Source organism: Catharus ustulatus, chromosome 3 (assembly GCF_009819885.2).
Source record: "Catharus ustulatus isolate bCatUst1 chromosome 3, bCatUst1.pri.v2, whole genome shotgun sequence".
NCBI classification, from domain to species: domain Eukaryota; kingdom Metazoa; phylum Chordata; class Aves; order Passeriformes; family Turdidae; genus Catharus; species Catharus ustulatus.
Window position 1 is genome coordinate 91,113,081 of NC_046223.1, and position 21,091 is coordinate 91,134,171.

Consider the following 21,091-nt stretch of genomic DNA (forward strand, 5'->3'; position numbering starts at 1 on the left):
GACAGGAGCACTCAGTGCTGGGTTAAGAACTGGATGGATGGCCGGGCACAGAGCGTGGTGGTGAATGGTGCTGCATCCAGCTGGAGATCAGTCACCAGTGGTGTCCCCCAGGGGTCTTTGCTGGGGCCAGTCCTGTTTAATACTTTCATTTATGACATGGATGAGGGTATTGAGTCCTTCATTAGTAAATTTGCAGATGACACTCAGCTGGGAGCATGTGTCAATCTGTTGGAAGGCAGGAGGGCTCTGCAGAGAGACCTGGAACGGTTGGATGGATGGGCAGAGTCTAATAAGATGAAGTTTAATGAGTCCAAGTGCTGAGTCTTGCATTTTGGCCACAATAACCCTCTGCAGCGTTATAGGCTGGGGATGGTGTGACTGTACAGTGCCCAGGCAGAAAGGGACTCGGAGGTGCTGACAGACAGCCAGCTGAACATGAGCCAGCAGTGTGCCCTGGTGGCCAAGAAGGCCAATGGCCCCTGGCCTGGATCAGGAATAGTGTGGCCAGCAGGAGCAGGGAGGTCATTCTTCCCCTGTACTCTGCACAGGTGAGGCCACACCTTGAGTGCTGTGTCCAGTTCTGGCCCTCAGTTTAGGAAGGACATGGAGATGCTTGAGCACATCCAGAGGAGGCAACGAGGCTGGTGAAGGGCTTGGAACACAAACCCTGTGAGGAACGGCTGAGGGAGCTGGGCTTGTTCAGCCTGGAGAAAAGGAGACTCAGGGATGACCTTATCGCTTTCTACAGCTGCCTAGAAGGTGTTTGTGGTCAGGTGGGGTTGGTCTCTTTCACCAGGCAGCACTGACAGAACCAGAGGACACAGTGTCAAGCTGCACCAAGGGAAATAAATATAGGTTGGATATTAGGAAAAGGTTTTTTATGGAAAGAGTGATCAAGTACTGGAATTTGCCTGGGGAGGTGGTGGAGTCACTATCCCTGGATGTGTTTAAGAAAAGATTGTATGTGGCACTCAGTGCCATGGTTTGGTTGAGCTGTTAGGGCATGGGCTGGACTCAATGATCTTGAAGGCCTTTTCCAACCAAGTGTTCTGTGATTCTGCAATTCTCTGACATGTTAAAGAGACACTCTCTTTGTTTCACCTACACCTGTAGTAAAGGTTTGCTAACACTGTCACATCAAGTCAATGGAAGAAAAGCAAGCAGATGAACTGGAAGCTTTAATGCTGAACATCCATCTCATTGAAACTTCTACCAGTTAGGTTTTAGAAGTGGGAGAGTGAGGATACTACAGTTAAAGACTATAGCCAAGGTAAAACCTTAGATGTCTGCAAGTACTACAACTTGGCTGAATAAAGTTGCTAAAAAATTAGGAATTACGCAAGTTTATGCCTTTTTAATTGGTTACCTCATTATTTTAATCCAGATAAATTTTCTTACTTGGTTGTAATATTCTTTATCAATTTCATGTGACTGAACGGGTTTGTGTGCCCACGATGCTCAGCCCAATTGAAATACTTTGAAATTATTGCTATTGGGATTAAGCAAACATAAATATTTTTAAATGCACATGCTTCTCCCAAATGTTGCTGAATTGTAATTGCCAAGAAAACGAAGTTGCTACAATTCAGATATGCTATTGTTATTTTGTTATTTTTAAATATTAGCACTGTAAATATATTAAAAATCAATTGGAAAATACTTTTCTAAGATACATTCTAGTGTAAATGCTTAAAGTGATCATTATATTTAAGTGATATTTCTAGCTTTATAATTCCTAATAAATGTAAGAGTGGTAAATGTTAGGAAATAAAGGAAAGGAATAGCTAAGATGTTTACATAGATACTTCTCCATTTTACGGTTTTTTTTTCATTTTAGGGTAAATAAATTACATTTGCAAAAATAGGGGTGAAAAATACCGTTTTTTGAATCTTCAAAGGAAGAGGCAGAGTGAAATATCCAGTTTTATAATTCATGCTCTGATGCTAACTTAATAATTTTAACATTTAAATATTCTTCTTTGCCTGTTATTTGTTGATTTTTTTCCACCAAGACTTGAGTTAGCTACATGATTCCCAAAGGAAGCCATAGAAAGATGTCAATATAATTAAGAGATGGAGAAGAAATTGCTTTCATATTCCTATTTTTTTGCACCCTGAACCTGTGAAAACAAGTTCTAATTTGAACTCAGATTTGATTTATACAATTCTGTAAATTATGTTACTTATATAGCTAAATAATAATAGGAAAGTCTAATCAAAATCTCATCAAAATCTCAGAGGAAAGCAATAAAAATCTGTTGCATACACAGTGTAGCAATACATAAACTGTGTTATTTACATGAGCACATTAGATTTAGTGTTCTTAAAACTACAGCTTGCATTTCACTTTTAATATTGATCATCTAATATCTGGTGCCAACCATGTGACAAATTAGTCTGCGATGTTATCCAGATGGAAGAGTCCTCTTCAACTGACAAAATATGACACACACTGAAATAATCTGAATATTTTTCCAAATTAAACTTTTATAGTCAATTACTCTTCAAGTATTTCTAAGACCCATTGGGATAGGAATGTTTGTTTATGTGTTCAAGCACTACTGCAGAGAATAAAATTAAATTTAGATGGCAGAGATAAAATTACAGTGACTGCAAACACATTGATACCCCATAAAACCAAACAAAACAAAGCAAAACCAAAAGGGCCTCGGAATTTTGATAAACATATGAATTATAAGATACAAATAAAATACATACAAATTTAGCTGAGACTCACTAAAAATCAATATAAAATTAAGTTATTTGACCCATTCATTTGTGGAACCAAACAGTGCTCATTACAATGACGATCTCTAGTACAATCAACTTTTTATGAGAAGTATGAGTTTTCAAACATATTATGACAGCTGCCTCTTTTACTAATGAAAACCAATACTTTATTTCATTCTCTTCTTTTACCAGTTCATTAAATGTGAATCAAAACTGTAAATGCTCATGTTCAAGTAGATCTTCTGTGATATTTTACAGAACAAATACATTAATGCGGGAACTTCAAAGGATTTTTACAAGTCTTGCTTCATTAAATTTTGCCATAATATGTGTCACAGCAACCTTCAAAGCAATCAGCATTTCAGCACCAAATATAGCAGTGCAATATGACAACTCCAGTTTAAATTATGATTTCATATTAGGAGTATGTCTAAGATTTTTTTCCTGTAATTGGGAAAGATGGAAATACATAAATTAAGATATAAAGGACATTAATTTCCCTCCTAGATAGGGTGCTTTTTAAAAATAGATAAAACTCTGGTGTTTTTGCAGGAAGATCATATTTCCTGTCAAATATGTTCAGCTTGAAAAAATATTAGATAATAGCTTCCCAATTTCCTCTATGTCAAATTCAGGAAAAGAGGAGCACTTATGCATCATTTTAAATGCAGGTGGTAAAACACATCTGATTAGGTATAAGTATCAATTAGGAACATTCTTTCCGCTTCAAAATCCAATGCACTTAGGAGAAAAGTAATAAATTTTGGAGATGAAACTAATCAAACAGAAAAAGACAAATCACTGTGTTGTTATCAAAACTATCAAAAAACAGGCAGTAAGAGGCTAATTCTGTTTGTGGATTTAGGCTAGCAATAACTAGATCTTTACTAATTTTCTGTCTTTCTGTGAAGGTGTCATTTCTATTTTAACAAAATCTTGAGTGGAATATGAATTAATAATTTTCTGGTTTTTTTATTTTTCATACTTGTACTTGCTGACAAATCTGGACTTTTTATGTCTATGCAACATCCATAAAAAGTTACAGAACTTAATAATTACACAGTGCATCTCACGTGGATATTTTAGAATGTTTCTTGCTTATTAACTAAATAAAATTCTTCTTATTCTGAGACAGGTAATTTTCATCCTTTCACACAGATGCAGTAATTGAATAAATTCTCATCTTCTATAACTGAATGCTGTTTATTTTTGATGAACTTTGCTGATGTACAACAACAACAATAACTGAGGGTGTAGGCAAAAAAAAAATCTAAAAAAACTTCTTCCTTTCCTAAAATGTGAAATTGGAAGAGGAATATTGTGAGCTACAAAATAGGAATATGAAAATATTTTTTTCTTCTTTTTGTGTGTCTCTTTTTCATATAGCAACTGATCAAACTGATTTATTATGATCTTGTTTTGTCAGACATGCAGCTAACTCTTCAACTTCTTTGTATTTAAGGAATGCTAAAGTTAGCAACATATTTTTCTTGAAATAAATCTAATAACATATTTACATTGGATTGATCTGCTTATTGAAATACAGCTGTCAAAAGAGATGGGTAACTCTAGGCACTGGGTAATGATAATTGCTATATGCTTCAGATATCTATGGAATCATTAATTTCCTTTATGTTAAATGGTCTGCATCTCTCTTAGTTTCTGTCATGCAGTCTTACTAGTGATAAACAGAGCAGAACAAGTCCCACAAAAATCACAAGCCAGATCAAGCCAGGAGGGCATCTAGCTCAATATCCTGTTTCAGAGAAAAAACAGTCACTCTTTGGAAAGAATATATAAAACAGGACAACTGATATTTTTCTCCCAAGTGCATTAATTCAGTTTCCACCAATCAATGAGACCAAGATTTCCTGACCTGTAGTTCCATTTTATTTGCTAGTCTGATGGATTAGTTTCCCTTTTTCTTGTATTGTTCTTAATTTTTCATTATTTTTTATATACTTTTGACCCACATCTTTTGGCAATAAATTACCCCAAACATTCTAAAAAGTTAATAAGAATTTCCTTTTATTTTGCAAGCCTGTGACCTGATAGTAACAATAATTGAGTAATTGAGTGTCCTTACCTTCTGTGTTCCAAGACTTGGAGCTACCATTTCTTACATTTTCCTCTGCTTGTTGAATAGGCCTGTTGTGTTTCTCCATTTGGAAGCAAAGCAGTCCCTTTCATCATCCCTGTTTCTGTTCTGTGTTTCATGGTACCTTTGCAGATGCATGCTTGCCAAATATCCTCTGCTTTATTTTCCTAACTTTTTTTAGTCTTTTCTTCTGTTACTGTTCCACTTGTATGGCACTTTCTTTCAATGAAAATGATGTCCTGCTCTAAGGATTGTTTATGTGACCCATTGCCTCTAGTGTTTGTCTTCAGTCCTTACGATTAAATATACTGTTGTTCTGCCATTCAAAGGCCCTAGCAGTCTGCAAAGTAGGAGATTAAGTCCATGATCTGATTTCAGACCTCCCAGCTGACAGCAGGGAGCATTATCAAAAAGGCACCAGGCCGACCTGATAGAGAAAGACTTGTGCATTTTATTTTGTAAGGAATTTTTGCTTTGTGATGTAGCTCAGTTACAGCAGGCAGGAGGCTTCTGTGCATTGAGACGAATGAGAGGAGCAAGGGTGAGATTTATTTTGTTTCATATTTTATTGTCTTGAAACAGCTGAACTCAGCTAATCAATTTCATGGGAAATGGTTACTGTATTTCTGTACTGTCGTAGGTGCCTGTGATGCTTTATGAAACACCCAAGTCAGATTTCATACGTACCAGACATAATCCCTAGGAATTTTCTGAATCATATTTATTTCACTTTGATTTTCTTCACACCATGAACATGAGATAAAAGAATGCATTACTCTAAGGTGGTTAAATTCTGTGAGCATGAGATGGATAGAACAGATCATGTATTCATCAGACCCTTGATATTGGTTCTTAACTGACTTTCTACCTGCTGGGAACACCTCCATTCTTGATAATATGGAAAAGGTTTGCTGCACTGCTCGTAAAAGTTTTTATCACCTGTTCTTCTATTACATTCTCTGAGTGATGGAAAAGAAGAACAAGCACAGAATCTGTCCATAGGTTTCAGTGGTTGTTTACCATTGTAATTGAAAAATACTAACAGTAAATTCAGAGTTTAAGTCTCTGACTAAATATTCTGACATCCTGCTCAGTTCATATCTTTAACATTTCAACTCAGAGCTACTGTACTAATTTGTTTTTTCCTAAAGAAAATCCTTCTGCAAGCTGTCTATCTCTGATGCATAACAACAAGAATGAGAATTGTTCATCTACCTTCAGATATTTCTGGGGTCATGTTTACATCTGAACTATTGACTCTCAAGTCCTTCTATAGCAAATAGAAAGAAATAGGTAGGTTTAGGTCATGAGTGGGGGAGGATAATCACGTTCTAGGATTACCCTCTTACTTTCATTATTACCGAGGACCAGGGACATTCAATGAAGTTATCTACTGTGTAGATTGTAGACAAGCTTATTCAGATGTTTGGTCTGATTTTCCTACAAGAAGATGAATGCATTTATTCTCTTCCTAGGATTTTGTGGTGTTAAAAGTCTTTCTTTGTTCTCACTTAAATTTATTTAGTGATGGCTGGTGCAGTTAATGAGTATTAATGTCTTCAGGACTGAAAAATATATTTTAAAAAGAAATAAGCATAATATAATAGAATTCAGTGCTAAGCAAATGTCATAAAAAACAAAGCATTCAAAGGAAAAATTAGAGGTAGGAGTGGAAACAGATTGATTCCAATCTACTAGCAGTAGAAAACTATATTCTTCCCCTTGCTCCTCTTTATTTTCTGACTACAACACAGTCAGGTAGGGACATAATAAAAACTTGTTGATGTTTCCCAAGTTTTTCTTGTGGTACTATGTGTTATTGTGAAAATTGTCATAGATAAAGTCCCAGATAATCTATTTCAGTAGAAAATTTGAGTCTTCAGTTAGATTGTTATAGTAAAATTAGCAATATGTCTCTGTCAGGTAATTCAGACTCAGCTCTGTGGTTTCTGTTACAATTTTTTTCTCTTTAATTATTTGCAATTTTTTACCCTTAAAATGTGAGAAAGTTTATATTTCCGCCGGTATCCTAGTTAATTGTTTCGAGAACCCCTTCGGTTGCACGCACTCCATTCACTTTGGAGACCACTGCCCCCATAGAGGAGTCCCTTGTGATCATGGACAGAGGTGACAGTGTCAGATAGTGGACCCAGGGTGGAATTAAGTAACTACTTCTTGTTAGCCTGTCCTGTGAAATGAATTAAATACTAAATTATTTATTTCTAGCAACCATCTTAAAATATGCAGATCTGTAAATATTGCTAGGAAGCAGTACTAAAATACTCTCTTAAGTTGGTAGAGAAATAGCTCATTGTAGTTCAGCAGATGCCCTTCATTGTATCTGATTCATGGATCCTACCAATGTGCAGTCAAGGTCAGTGCTGCATGGGACTTTAATTTCTGCTAATTAAGAGTTTAGTAGAATGAGAGAAGTGGAAAAGTTTCATCCCGACTGGCAGCTTTTCCCATAGTATTCTATTTGTGTACTTTATCACAGACAGATTTTAGATTCTTAATACACAGACTCAATCTGTTTTCTCCCACTTAGACCCTTCATCCAAGCATAAGGCTAATCCCTGTATTCTCAGTGACCTCTTTACTGATGTTGTAGACTTGCAAAGGATTGCAGCTGCTGTAGAGCTTTAGGGCAGGAAATGACTGTTCAGGATCAGCAGGCTAATAGCCTGCACTTCACAGGATGTGCTCTGCATCTTGGCATTTCTGGATGGCTTTTTGCCGGGTATGCATTTGTTTCTGATGCAGTTGCTGTATTTGCTCTGTCTCTTCTGCTGATTTCTGAGAGGACTTCATAGCACTGACGATGGAGGCCTAGGCTGCTTTGGGCACAGCACTGCAGATGTAGGCATGACTAGGCATGACTGTTGAACTAGCATCTTTTCTCAGTACTTTTGCCTATACATCAATGCAAAGACTTCTGGATGCAAGGTGCAGGAGTATCTGGAAAGTATTAAATCTTTATGGAACATCTGTCCTTCCTAAAGTACTTACGTGTTTGTCCTTCCTTTCCAGATTACTGAGATATATCATGCTCCCTTCCCCTCCTCATTCTTCTTTCCCTTCCCTTCACCTAGCTGAAAGAAACTTCACAGATTAATTTTATTTTAGAATATAAATTGTGGGCAGTTACTCTCCAAGTTGGCTAGTTGTTTTTTTAACTACCTAATAAAAATATTTTAATAGCTTTTTTGCTCAGTGTACCACTATATTGTGAGTATGAACTACACTGAGATTTCTAAAGTCACTACACTTGAAGAATAATAAGGTTGAGTGCACAGAACTTCTCTGTGAAGGATGACAGAATCACCAATTTGTTGAGGTTGGAAAGGACCATCATCTTTGAACCATCAAGTCCAACCTCCTGCTCAAGCAAAGCAGGATCACCTAAAACAGGTTTCCCACAACCATGCCCTGTGAGGTTTAGAGAATCTCCAAGAATTGAGAATTGACAAACTTTTCTGGGTAACCTATGCCAATGTTTCACCATCCTCACAGTGAAAATTAGTTTCCATGTGTTCGGGTGTAATTTCTTGGGTTTTGATTTATACCCACTGCCTATCAAGTGCACTGCTGAGAGAGAATTTTGGCTCCCTCTTCTGCATCCTCACTTATTTACAGACTTTGATAAGATCCAGCTGAGCTTTTTCTTCTGCAGCCTTAGAAGTTCTGGCTCTCTTAGCCTTTCCTCATGTGAAAGAGAACCCAGCCCTCAATCCTGTTTATGGCCCTGCACTGCACTGCTAGATCACCTAGTACTGTTTCTCTTGAAAGTATGAATTTAATTAGGCAAAACCACTCTCATAATCATGTAGGTCTGCTTCTGATTTGCAATGCAACTGACCTTTTTTTCACCCTGTAGCTTTTTCCACTTTCTCCAACAATCCTGGCTTTTCCAGACTTATGATTTAGAAACAAAACTAGTCATTGCTTTCCATCCCGCCTTTCTTTTGCTGTCAGGGTGTGGGGCTTTTAATGACTGTCCTTCCGTATGTGCCTGCTTAACCCTTTCCTTTTGTCCTTTTTTCTTGAGTCTGATGAAAACAGCAGAGAATAAACAGCAGTCAGATTCACAAACAAAAAACAAATAAAGTGAATACAAATTTTTTTAAAAAAAATTCTAGTCATGCCAGTGTTTAATCATCACTCACAGATCCATTTTGTAGTTTTAGTTCATTAAACTAAAAATTTCTTTGCAAAAATATTACCTGAACTCAAAATACTTTTCTTCATGCTTATTCCTTATTCATATCCCTGGTGATCAATCTGGGCAATCTTCAAGATGTTTTTGCTTAAATAGGATTCTTAAGGCATCAGAAAGACATTCTACCTAACCTCAATTAGTTTTAGTTTATTTTTTTTATTGCATTCATGGTACTATTTTCATGTCTACAGGGCAAAAAACCCCGAAAACCATAATGACTAAAGTAATGAATGCAATAAACATTGTAAATGTTAAGCCTTCACACTTAAAAATTTTCTCTTAACAATTACTAATTTCTAGAGTGGTGGAGTGGAAAAATGCATATACTGTCCAATGGCATCCTCTTTATAATTTCAAACCCCAAATTCTGAGTGTCCTGAAAATGAGGAAAAACTGGGCTTCTTGTCTAGATATAAAAATGAAAAGTACTTCGCAGATATGTCATAGGACAAAAGTTCTGCACTGACAGATCTTAAAGATGAAAATTTATGACAGCCTTTTTAATTTGCGTCTTCTAGCAGTAATCCCTCCTATAATGGCCTTTTCACTTCTGGTAATAGGCAGATGCTAGAACTTTTTCATTTTCAGCACATTTTATTTGATGCTTGAAATTAAATAAATTTATATGCATGCTCAGCAAATAATACACTTGATGATGCTATTCACAGGTATACAAAAATGGATCTTTTTAATGTGCTTGCATTTTATTACTTTATTTTGTAATAAAATATTAAAATTAGCTTTTTGTTGTTCATTTCAGACATATCACTATTTTTTCCATCCTTCACTGGAAATTCTTATTTGGAGCTACCTTCTCTGACATCTGTATCTGATACCAGGACTGCATCTGGGCAGGAAACAAGCAATCTGACGACTCTGTACTTGACAGTGAAAACAACTGCTCTAAATGGCACAATTCTTTACAGTGAGTACCAAAGATACTTGAAGCTAAGTATCAGTTTTAGCTCCTTCAGGTCCTTATTAACTTTAGTGTACATCAGCTGGCATTTCCTCTTCAACAGCAAAATGAGTCATTAAAATGCAGTAGAAGCCTTTTGGTATTCTAATGCATGCTGCATTATAAAATTCGAACCATTGTTCTTAGTGTTCCTCTGGAAAGTTCTTTAATTCATGACTCATTAAGCAAAACATAACTTACAAGAGAAAATGCAGCTTCCTGACAAGAAAGAACATAGCAAGCATATGACTTTAGCTGTAAGTTTTACAGCTCTAAAATACAAATGTTGAAGAAGTTTTGAACAACTTAGAGAAACAGCTTCTTCATAGTTGGATTGAGTCTCGCTTTTTATAATTGTGATCTTGGTTCCAAATTCTTGATTTATGGAACTATCTTAAGTTCTGCAGTTTTGCCATATTTTGAAGTACTTACTGTGATTTCACACTTCAGAGAATTCTTTTGTGATCCCCAGAGAGTATACTTGCAGACTTGGATGTATGCCTGTTAATACTACATAAAAAAAAGTTGCTTCTTGCCTACATATTTCATTCCTCAATATACGGCATAAACTTCTGAGACAGAAGTACACTTTTCACTAGTCAGCAGGAAAAAATAGACTTCTCTGCCAGTTCAGTATTTCATTATATATTTTATCTTGCAATTTCTTGCAAATGGAAAACATGGAAAGTGAAGTGATTTCTTCCTCAACTCAAGATAGAAAAATATTATTTGATAAATTTATTCCACAAAGACAAAATAATTAGGAGCAGTTTCAGTTCACTGCAGCTTCCTGGAGTTTCTCTACACAAAGAAATCTTGTTGATTATAGCATAAATTATTCTGACTAAATTTTGTTACATTTCTATTAATCTGGTAGTAGTATATATGAATTCACTTGAACTGTGTACATATTTATAAGCCAGGGTTAAAAGTAATATCGGCTTTGTGGCATTATTTAATTATGCCTTTTATTTTTATCTGTACTAGAATTTTTTTAGATGTGAAATATACTAGCCCTAAATTGAATATTAGTGTTTACTGCTTTTCAAAATAGTATCTCAAATCCTTGTATGTTATACCTGGGCTGTTTCTGCATCTGTCTAAGCTGCAGTATTACTATATTTGCTAAGAATCATGGATAAGTGGTGATGTGGCAGTTCTTTATATCAAAATATTTTATACTTGTTAGGTATTTCAAATTTAAGAGGAGTTATTTACCCTTGAAGAAGAATTCAAGGAAGGTTATTGGGAGTACTTTGAGTATATTTGGCATTTAGTGATTTTGATTGCTTCATCACTGCAAAGTCATTTGACTCCAGCCAAAGTTAATCTTGCTATCTACACATAAGCCCTGAGTAAGCATCTCTGTGAGCCAAAGACCTCAAAGAACTCCAAACAAAAAAAAAAAAAAAAGAAATGGAAGATTCTCTGCTATACTCAGGAGGATGTGGTATTTTCTGAAGCTAAAGGAGTTGAGATTGTTCAGCCTGGAGAAGAGAAAGCTCTGGAGACACCACATTCCAGTCCTTAAATATTAAAAGGGTGCTTATAAGAAATATGAGGTTAAACCCTTTAGCAGGGCCTGTTGCAATAGTACATGGGGTAATGTCTTTAAACTGAAAGAGTGTAAATGTAGACTAGATATAAAGAAGAATTTTTTTTTTTTACAATGGAGGGAGCAAGGTACTGGAATAGATTGCTCAGAGAAGTGGCAGATTTCCCATCCCTGGAATCATCCAAGTCAGGTTTGAGAAGACTCTGAGCAACCTGATCTGGTTGAAGATGTCCCTGCTCATTGCAAGGCATTAACTAGATGACAAATTCATATTAGTCTATCCATTTTCTTTTCTACATAATCTATTCATCCTTCATCTAACCTAATTAGATATTAAAACCTAATATAACCTGTTTGGCTATTAGTTCATACTGTGCATGGAAAATTGTTAATAGGGTTTTTTTCAGGTGGTTGCAGAGATTTTGTTTCAGCAGTATTTGAGGACTTCACATTCTTAAGAATATGTGTTTCTGCTTTCTGGAGACATAGAATGGCATTAGTGGAGAGCCATGAAGTTTTTTTTCTTTTCAGTTAGCCATATCTGAGACTTCCATGGGCTGTGTCACAGGTCATTTCCTGTCCTTTCATGCACCCTTAAAGGAGGAAGAAGTGTGGGTCAGGATTAGTGGTATGAGTTCAGTTCTCACCCTAAAATTGATCTAGGGTAGCTCCAGGAACTTGGGATAATTTTTGTATGTTTTCACACAGTGAAAACTCACCATTTCTTCATAGGTTCTCAGTAGCATGTCATACTTGCATTCTCATTCCCTTTGTTATCTCTAAAATGGAATTTTAGCTGATTTTGCAATACTCTGCTCTTTTATTGACTAGTAGCATTTCTATTAAGGTTAGATTTTCATTAAACTAAATAAATAAATAAGTAAATAAGTAAAACTTGTATCACTGCTTGTCTGTGGAACACAGACACAGAACTTAGTGGATGACTGTACATCTTGTAGAATTTTGATACTGTGTTTAACATTACATAGACCTTTGCTTTACATTTATATTTTAGCAATCTCTGCCCCTCTTTCTATAGCACCAATTTATTTTCCTTGTTATTGCTCTTTCTTTTTTTTTTTTGTACTGTATCTCTCTGGTAATTAGATTCCTTTCCAAATATTACAAATGTTTGTTATGATGGTTCCAATCAATATTCTTACCTAGTTTTATATTAATACAAAATAAAATATTATATAAATTTGTAAATAAAAGTCTTTCCAGTGTTTTAGGAATGAACTCCATGTGCCTATACAGATAATTGAGAATGTTTAAATTATTTCTGTATGCAGGCACAAAGCTCATCTGTCAGATAAATATCATTTGTGAGTTCCCTCATATGCTTTCTCTGTATTTCCTTCATCCCCATTTTTTTCTCCCTGCTTTGTCTTTCATTTTCACTTCCAAATGCTACAAAAGGGAAACTGCTGTTGTCAGCTTTTCTCTTTTTAATAGTAATAAAACTCCTGCCCTTACTGCTGCTTTTTTTGAAGCTGTGTTACCATCAAACATCTGAGCAATGAACTGTCAGTAGAAAGCCAACTGGAGGCTTTTGCACTCAGTAGGCACAAGAACCACACACTTCTAAGAGCTAATGTTCCCAACATTTTCAGATTCTGTTTATTTATGCATGTTAGCAATGGTTTCATAATTAGTTACAAAAAGCTTCACACATTCATAAAGCAAAAACCTTTCTATTTGTCAAAATAATTTTTTTTAATAGAAAAGACATTACAGTGATCCGCTTCTTTTAGATGTACTTTACTAGAAAATTGTCACACATTTTGATTATTTTCTTAAGATTAATCCATCTTTAGATTACACATTTTACAAACACACCTGTTTTACCAGGTGGTGGTGAGGTTGCATCTGTTTTTTCTGGCAGATAATTAGTAAACATTTAATTACAGGGGGAAATCTCAGGCAAGATGCTACTGATACACAAATGAATTTGAATCAGAAAGTATGCATAAGAAGACTATTTAAACCAAAATCACAATGATAACATAAAATAATTAAAACTTACATCTGTCTTTACCTTGTACATTAGCCAGTGAAGAACAAAAAAGATCCATGCCTTCTTCCCCTTTTGATGTCCATGTACCTTAAAATAAAGAGACAGAGCACTTAAACTATCAATGTATTATTTTAATTCATTTTAGAAATTAGTCCAATTATATATATATACAAATACATATAAGACAAATAAAATAAATATAGAGAATACAGCAAATAAGATTGCTTATAGGCTAACCAATAGGCACATGAGAATCATTACATGTACTAGGCATGTCACTTTAGTAAATCATATCTTTTTTTTTAAAGTAATTTTCCTATTTGATGCCATTATCGGCAAGAATTTTATCAATGGTTGGTTGAAATTACCGAGTACTAAGGACTTGTAAAGGCTTCCGAAAATAGATTGTCTGTTAAAAAATGGGGAAACAGATAGGATATCATAGAAATCTATGTATGATTTACAGAAAATTACTATACCTTCATTTGTTTTAATACAAAAAACCATGTATTTACATTCTTAATAATGATGTTTTGCCTAATTATTTCAGTATACATTCAAGAAATGTCTGAATATTAACAGTAAATTGACTAAAACTGACTGGAATTTTTGCAGTTACCTTATGTTGAAGTTATTGAAAGAATGTGACAATTACGTTTGTGCCAATAAAGTTTAGCCATCATTTGAGATTTATTTGTTGACTATGCATTCATAAATGCATTAATAAAATTTCTATTCTATTCCTTAATTATTTTATTTGTTTGCATGATTAAATTTCATTAACATGTCAAAGCAAATTGTGATCTTTAGCCACAAAACAAAATAAATAGCTAGTGATCATAAAAACCTGATACAGTTGTAAAGTTTTACTTCATCATTTTCACTTTTAACAGAGTCAGCATAATGCTACTCACAATCCCTTCAAGGGTAGATTGTTTAGCTTCTGCTATATATGGTAGCCTATAACTTCTCACAATTGGATTTCAGATATCACAGCCCATGTTTATAGCATTCCTTAAGGACAACAGCTCCCTTTTCATAAGTTGTGCTCATAAATTATTTCCTGTGCTTTCAGAAGCTCTGTTCCCCAGATCTTCCCATATTCCCGTTACCCCTATGGAACAAAATAGGGTTTTTTCAGCTGTAGTCTCTTTGATTCTTATTTCAGCTGTCATTTTCAAGCAGAGCATTTCACAGTATCCTTCCTCTGTGTCAAAATAGATTTTCTTTCTTAATAATCCCATATTTTAATGGAACTTCAAATCTGTCTTTTAGATAGGCAATCATTTAAGCCCAATGGCCACGTGGTTGTTGTCATACTGGTGTACAACAAAACCCTTCCAGCTCACAGTTTTCTGTGAAAGGATGATTGCTGAGATCTGGGTTCTTTAGCCTGGACCCCTCGCATAACCTCTACTAAGGTCAAGATAATTAGCCCCTAATATCTAACAAGATTATTAACTCAGATATTTCCTGATCTCTATCTCTTCCCAGAACCTCCTTGTTCTGCTTATGACTCAGGCTTTTCCTACAAAGGTAATTTCCATCATATACACTAGGTAGCATATGCTCTTTCACATTGCCAGAACAAAATTCTCTGCCTCCTCATGTTCACTGTAAAAAGATTTAAGGGACTGTCCTTTCAAAGTATTTCATACCACCTAGTAAATAATGTGAAGAATGCTGTTAGTCACCTGTAAGTGTGACTTAAGGGTGCTCCCTAGACTGAAGTTCAAGCAACAACACTCACTGAAGTTTCAAGAAATAATGCTGCCTTTGGGAGAGCTGTCCCAGATTTTTTACTTTACTGGTAATAAAGAGGACCTTCTTCCAAGTTTTTACTAGTAGGCAATGTGACTAGACCGAGTCACTGGGAGAAGAGAAACAAGCTGCTCATCCGTAACTTCACTTTAAGACACGTTGTATGCCTACGCATATACATCCACTTCATTCTCTCTGAATCAATGTGACTCACAGACCTATTTACTGGTAGAAATTGGAAAATTTTTAGTAGGTAGAAATTGGAAATTCTGGGAATAACATGTGCAGGGATGGGAAAAGATAAGGAAATAAATAATACAATATGTGCATATATCAGTTATGTGAGGGTTAAAAAGCAGTGCAGTAGTATTTTGAAAGAGAATTATCAGACTATTGAAGAAGGAAATAGTAAAAGCCAAAGGCATGAAATCCAATCAAATTAAAATAGCTTTGGAGTTAATTAGGTATTCAGAATACAAAATATGTCTAAGCATAAAAGACTTCAGTAGGTCATCAGGATTTGTAACAGACTGAAGAAATGCAACGTTGACTAGAAAGCTGCTTTCGAGGAGAGAGTTTACATTGTGAACTCTTTCTGCTAGGAACTATACAAAAGGAAGTTATCAGGCAATTGTAAGCACTCTGTCTCCTAAAAGATCAGTGTTTTCTTTTTGTTTTGTCCTCCAAGATAAAGTTGATATTTTTTCTTTATAAATTTATTATGTTTTCCAAGTCCCAAGTATGTCTTCTTTCTCTTTACCTTTCTGAATTAAAATATTAAAGGATGTTCTGATCTGTGCCCCCTTCCAGCAGCTCCAGGCCTGGGAGCTCCAGGCGGTGACTCTAGGCTGCTGCTCAGCAGCTGAAACCCAGCCCAGATCCCAGCCCTTCTGATCCTCTCTGGACCATGGCTCATGGGCAGACTGACTCCAGGCTCACACACCCAAACCCAGGCACTCCACAATTGAGCGTCCCCCAAATGCTAGCATAAGATTTCTACCAATTTGATATCCATGCCAGGAGCCAGGCCCTCCTATTCAGAGGCAGTAGTACATCAAACAATACATACAGTAAATTCAGTTACTGGGTCTTTTTTACTTCAGTTAAACATAGTAAAATACAGTGAAAAAACAAATTAACATTTTAACTATTTGTCTTGAAGGGGAATAAAAATTGTAAACAGGTAAGCACCTTTTATGAAAAGCAGATACAGTGAAATTCAAAGGGCAAATTCACCCAATATCATTTGAAACAGTAGGTGTCAGTCCTTTTTTTTATAGAAGAGCTATATATCATCCACCACTTAAATGTAAATATCTTACTATCATTTTTGTAAATATATTCTTTAGTGGAAGGGAACTTACACATATTTTTATTCATATTTTAAGAGCACAAGTAACAGTATGTTTGATGTTTTATAAATAATTTTTCTTCTCATCAACTCTGAAATATATCATTAATTAGTAAAGGTGATTTTTTCATAATCTTTAAATCTATTGTAAGACATGTTCTTTTATAATTTTTGTTTTCTATAATATATTTGAAAAGCTGAATGAATGTGATTTTGGGGTGTTTTAGTTGCCTTAATGATACTGGTGGATATAGAGAGAAGTTCAATTAATGTAAAGGTCCTTGTAAGATTGATGCAACTGCAGTGGTATTAATTTTGTCTTTTAGTAATTTTTTTGTACTTTAAACTGTTATCAGCTAAATACAGAGATTAACAGAGTCTGATTTTTTTTTTCCTCACTGTCACTCAAGAAGAGTCCTGTGTATGGACAGAAAGGTCCCCAATGTCACAGAGGCATCGTGTCTGGTGGTGTGAAATCCTACACTTTCAGAAGTGTGACTAACTCCATTTTTGTTTTCAAAGCTGGTGAAAAAAATTTTGGAGAGCAGTTTCTTCACTTGTATCTTGTGGAGGGAAGACCAACAGTTCGATTAGGCTGTGGAAGCTCTCAGAACATTCTGACTGTATCCCTGAACCAATCAATCAGCAAGGGTATACTCATCCCTGTCACAATAAGGTAAGAATTTACCACTAGGTTACACTAAAAGAGTTTTTATCATCTATATTGAGCAATAAATGTGATTTCACTTTTTTTTTTGGATGATAAAAAGATAATTCAAATTAGAAAGCAAATTTAGAAACCTTTTTCATAAGGTAATCTCCTTGATTGAAAATACATTTTAGTTCACACAGATTACTTCAGTCCTTTGAAGAACTCATGAATCATTCAAAGTCCAGATATAATTACAGATATAGATTAAGTCAGTTTGAGAACTGAAACAGTTTAAACATAATTTTGGAGGTTAATGATGGGGGTCTCTTATGTTATGCTTATTGATTAACACATTGAATAAATTAGATTTGTCATCAGAATTTTAGTGCTACATATAAAATTAATATATTATTTAAGATAAAAAATTTAAAATGGACATGCTATCAACATCTCACATTGCAGGGTGGACTTGGTGATTTTAAAAGTCTTATCCAAACAACTATGATTCTAAAAGTTGTAATATCCATATTTACCACTGCATTATCAGCATTATACAACAGTGGCTACTCACTACTGTCATTTTTCGTCTTGTACAAACAATAGTTCTCAGAGTGGTTCATCTACCATGAATTAATTCTTTTCCAGTCATCAGATTTTACGTATGCAAGCTAGGTAAGAAGTAAAACAGAAATAATATAGGGTCTTTTTGTTATATTTATATTACTCATGTTAAATAACGGTAAGGCACTCAATCTTTACTTCAGAAACATTTTACAAATAATAATGACAACTACATAAAATATCAAATTACTGTGATTAAGATAGTATTGGTTTTTTACATAATTTAAGTATTAGACTTAACTGCTGCACCTGGACTGTAAATATTTGTGATGTGAGGGAATGCAGTGTGCAAATTGTTAAATTAAAGCTAGACTTTTTTTTTTGCTGATAGAGGATGGTATGTGAAGGAGACTGCTGCAAAAGTTACCATGAAACACAAATGTTTCAAAATTGCCTTTTACTCCAAAAAAAGAAAATCAAAGCAAATCTGAATATATTTGTGTTTTTCTTCTGAACTGCTTCTCTGTGATGTAAATGTTGATAAATTCTAAAATGACAGAGATTTGATGATCTCAGTATATAGAGTAGATTGTTATGGGGAGAAGAGAATGTTCAGGATTTTTTTGGTTAGATTGTATGCTTAATGCATAAGCGTTACCACTTCTTTTAGAAACAAACTTGTTAAAATATAAATCCTCTTTTCAATATATGAAAGGCTAAAAGGAGCTGCCATTTAAGAAACTGTTTTGTTTCCATCTCCTATTTCTTCTCAGCCACAGATCTCTAAATTACTCTTTTTCTGCATTTAAAACAGGGATTTTTTTTCCCTTTATGCTTAGTATTAACTTCTAGTATTAATGGAGCAGTCACATAGCATACATTCAAATCTTATTAGCTGACAGTGTATTTATTTTAGGATTTTTTACAGACTGTAAAAGTATATAAAATTTACAAAGAAAATTATATCACGTTCTCTCTTTTTGATCTAGCAGATAAAGAATTTTTTTCTCTCATAAAATACTTGATAGTGTTATACAGCTCAATACTAATAAACTATTCTAAGTTTGTTTTTTAATCCCAGAGACTTCTCTTGTGTGAGACATTGGTCAGAAAATTGTCTGCACTGCGTCAGCTGTGGTAGCATTGTCTTTCCTTCATACATTTAAGCCATTAAAATGCTGTACAAATTGCAAAGTCTAATAATATCTTAGCAGCAAATGCAGTTAAACAGCAACTAAAAAACTGATTCTAGGTATAGAGTTCAAGTTTACACCAAAAAATTGATTTCCTTTTTTTCTACCTTAAAATTAACACCTCTGTATTTATGGCCCCATTCTTCTTGTTGTTACACTAAAAAAATAATGCCAGTCCAATTTACACATTTCCTTTGTTTATTGGAATTTTATACTTCTATCTTTTGAAACAGTGGCATACTAAATCACTTGCAAGGTGTGACTGTAGATTGTGACTAGCAGGGATTTACATGAATTTGAGTTTATGGGCTTGGCCTTCAAAATGACTTGTGATTATTCTTCTGAGTCCTTCTAAAAGGTAGAGAGAGCAGTATATCCTTCACCAAGCAGCAATAAAATTGTAATCCTTCAGCAATCATCCTTAACCTCTGTCAAAGGAAAAAGCAAACTTGACAAGGCGGTTGTAGCCTCCCAAGATCTTGTATCATGAGATGTAAAATATGAATCCATGACAAACTGCTGATTTGTGTTCTCAGAGGCTGCTGGAGATAGATAATTCTATCTGTATGCTTTACCTGCAAAATTAATGTGTGGAATTTTTGCCTTATAATGCAGGAAAAGAGTCAAAGAGTAGAATAAATAAACATTTTTTGTTACTGTTTCAAAGCTCTCCAACAGGGGAACAATACATTTGTTACATTTGACTTTGAATTAGTTTGGAAGATCATATTTGACAGTGATTCCTTCTTTGGATGAAACTGTGACTCCAGTGGTTAAACACTACAATTAACATGTCCAGTAACATCCATATAAGTAGATTTTCTCCTTTTCAAACTTATTCTTTTAAATCCATATGCAGGAAACTAATACGTTCCCTTAGTTTAAAGCTATTGCTTTCTTTTAACTGTATGATTAGTTTCTTAGATATGGCCATTTTCTCAAACCTGATGAAGATTAAATGAGTTTTAAATGTTCAGTCATTGTCTTTATGATGCTTGGGAAATGGCAACTATATAGAAGAAAGTCAATAAAGCTCTGATTGCTTACTTTTTTTGCCTTGCCTAAAGAAAATAGAAACCTGTTTCAATGCCATTTCATTCCTTGTTTCTATTTCTGTTTATTTTAGGATGATTTGATTACTGGTTTGAAAATGTGCATTCGATTATAATTTTTTTTTTGTGATTTCATAATTGAGATTGTATTGGGTTTTTTCAGTTAAAGCTTTGAGCACATACTTGAAATGTAGTTTGGATTGGTTTTATGGATTTGTTCTTTAAAGTTATTCAAAGAACATTAATTCAAACACATTTCATTCTGTGAGTGGGTTCTGAAATGCTTTTGCCTGATAGAAAATTTGCTCTACTTTGTGGTTAAAGTGATATGACTGCCATGAGGACAAATGATGTTCCTTCAATTCAGTGGTTGAATGAAGGTAAATTTAACAAGAAAGATATTGAGATAATCAGGTCATCAGGATTTTGATTTTTCTAGATAGTAAGGTGGACTGTTGTTTTTAGAATATGAGTACTGATATTTTTTAGATATCTTAGATTTTTGTCTCTGAATGACACTTTTATCTGTTCTGCACAGACAAAGGGTCCTTTTCTTTTGGGAGATTCCAAACAAGCATTAAATAAAATCTTCCCTGTATGAGACAGCATCAGTCTTCCATCTCATTTATGTGCAGAACTTACAGCATTTTTCTCTGAATGAACATAGTGCTCATCCCCACAGAGCAATATCATGTATTATGTACATTTACATTTTCATGTGTCTTCCAAGTGAACATATTGGAAGCAGTTGTTCCCAGTTTTCTGTCACACTTTAATCAGTAGTATGGATGTGAACATTTACTCATTGCTGAGAAGGGCACCTTTAGCTGTCCTTAAAAGAGTTTGTTTATTAAATAAATTATCTAGTTAATTTGGCCAACTCTCACCTAGACCATGCAGTGGTACAGAAGCTGCTGAAGTTTTTTATTTGGTCTTCCAGCTTC

The 21,091-nt window shown here is 34.7% G+C and overlaps 1 protein-coding gene across 1 annotated transcript in view; it reads left to right on the forward strand.

Moving 5' to 3' along the window:
- Positions 1 to 21,091, forward strand: part of EYS (eyes shut homolog) — an 811,979-nt gene that overhangs the window by 651,442 nt on the left and 139,446 nt on the right. The window contains 2 exon segments of the mRNA XM_033053725.1: positions 9,808 to 9,972; positions 17,212 to 17,365. Of these exon segments, the coding sequence (XP_032909616.1) occupies positions 9,808 to 9,972; positions 17,212 to 17,365 (319 nt within the window).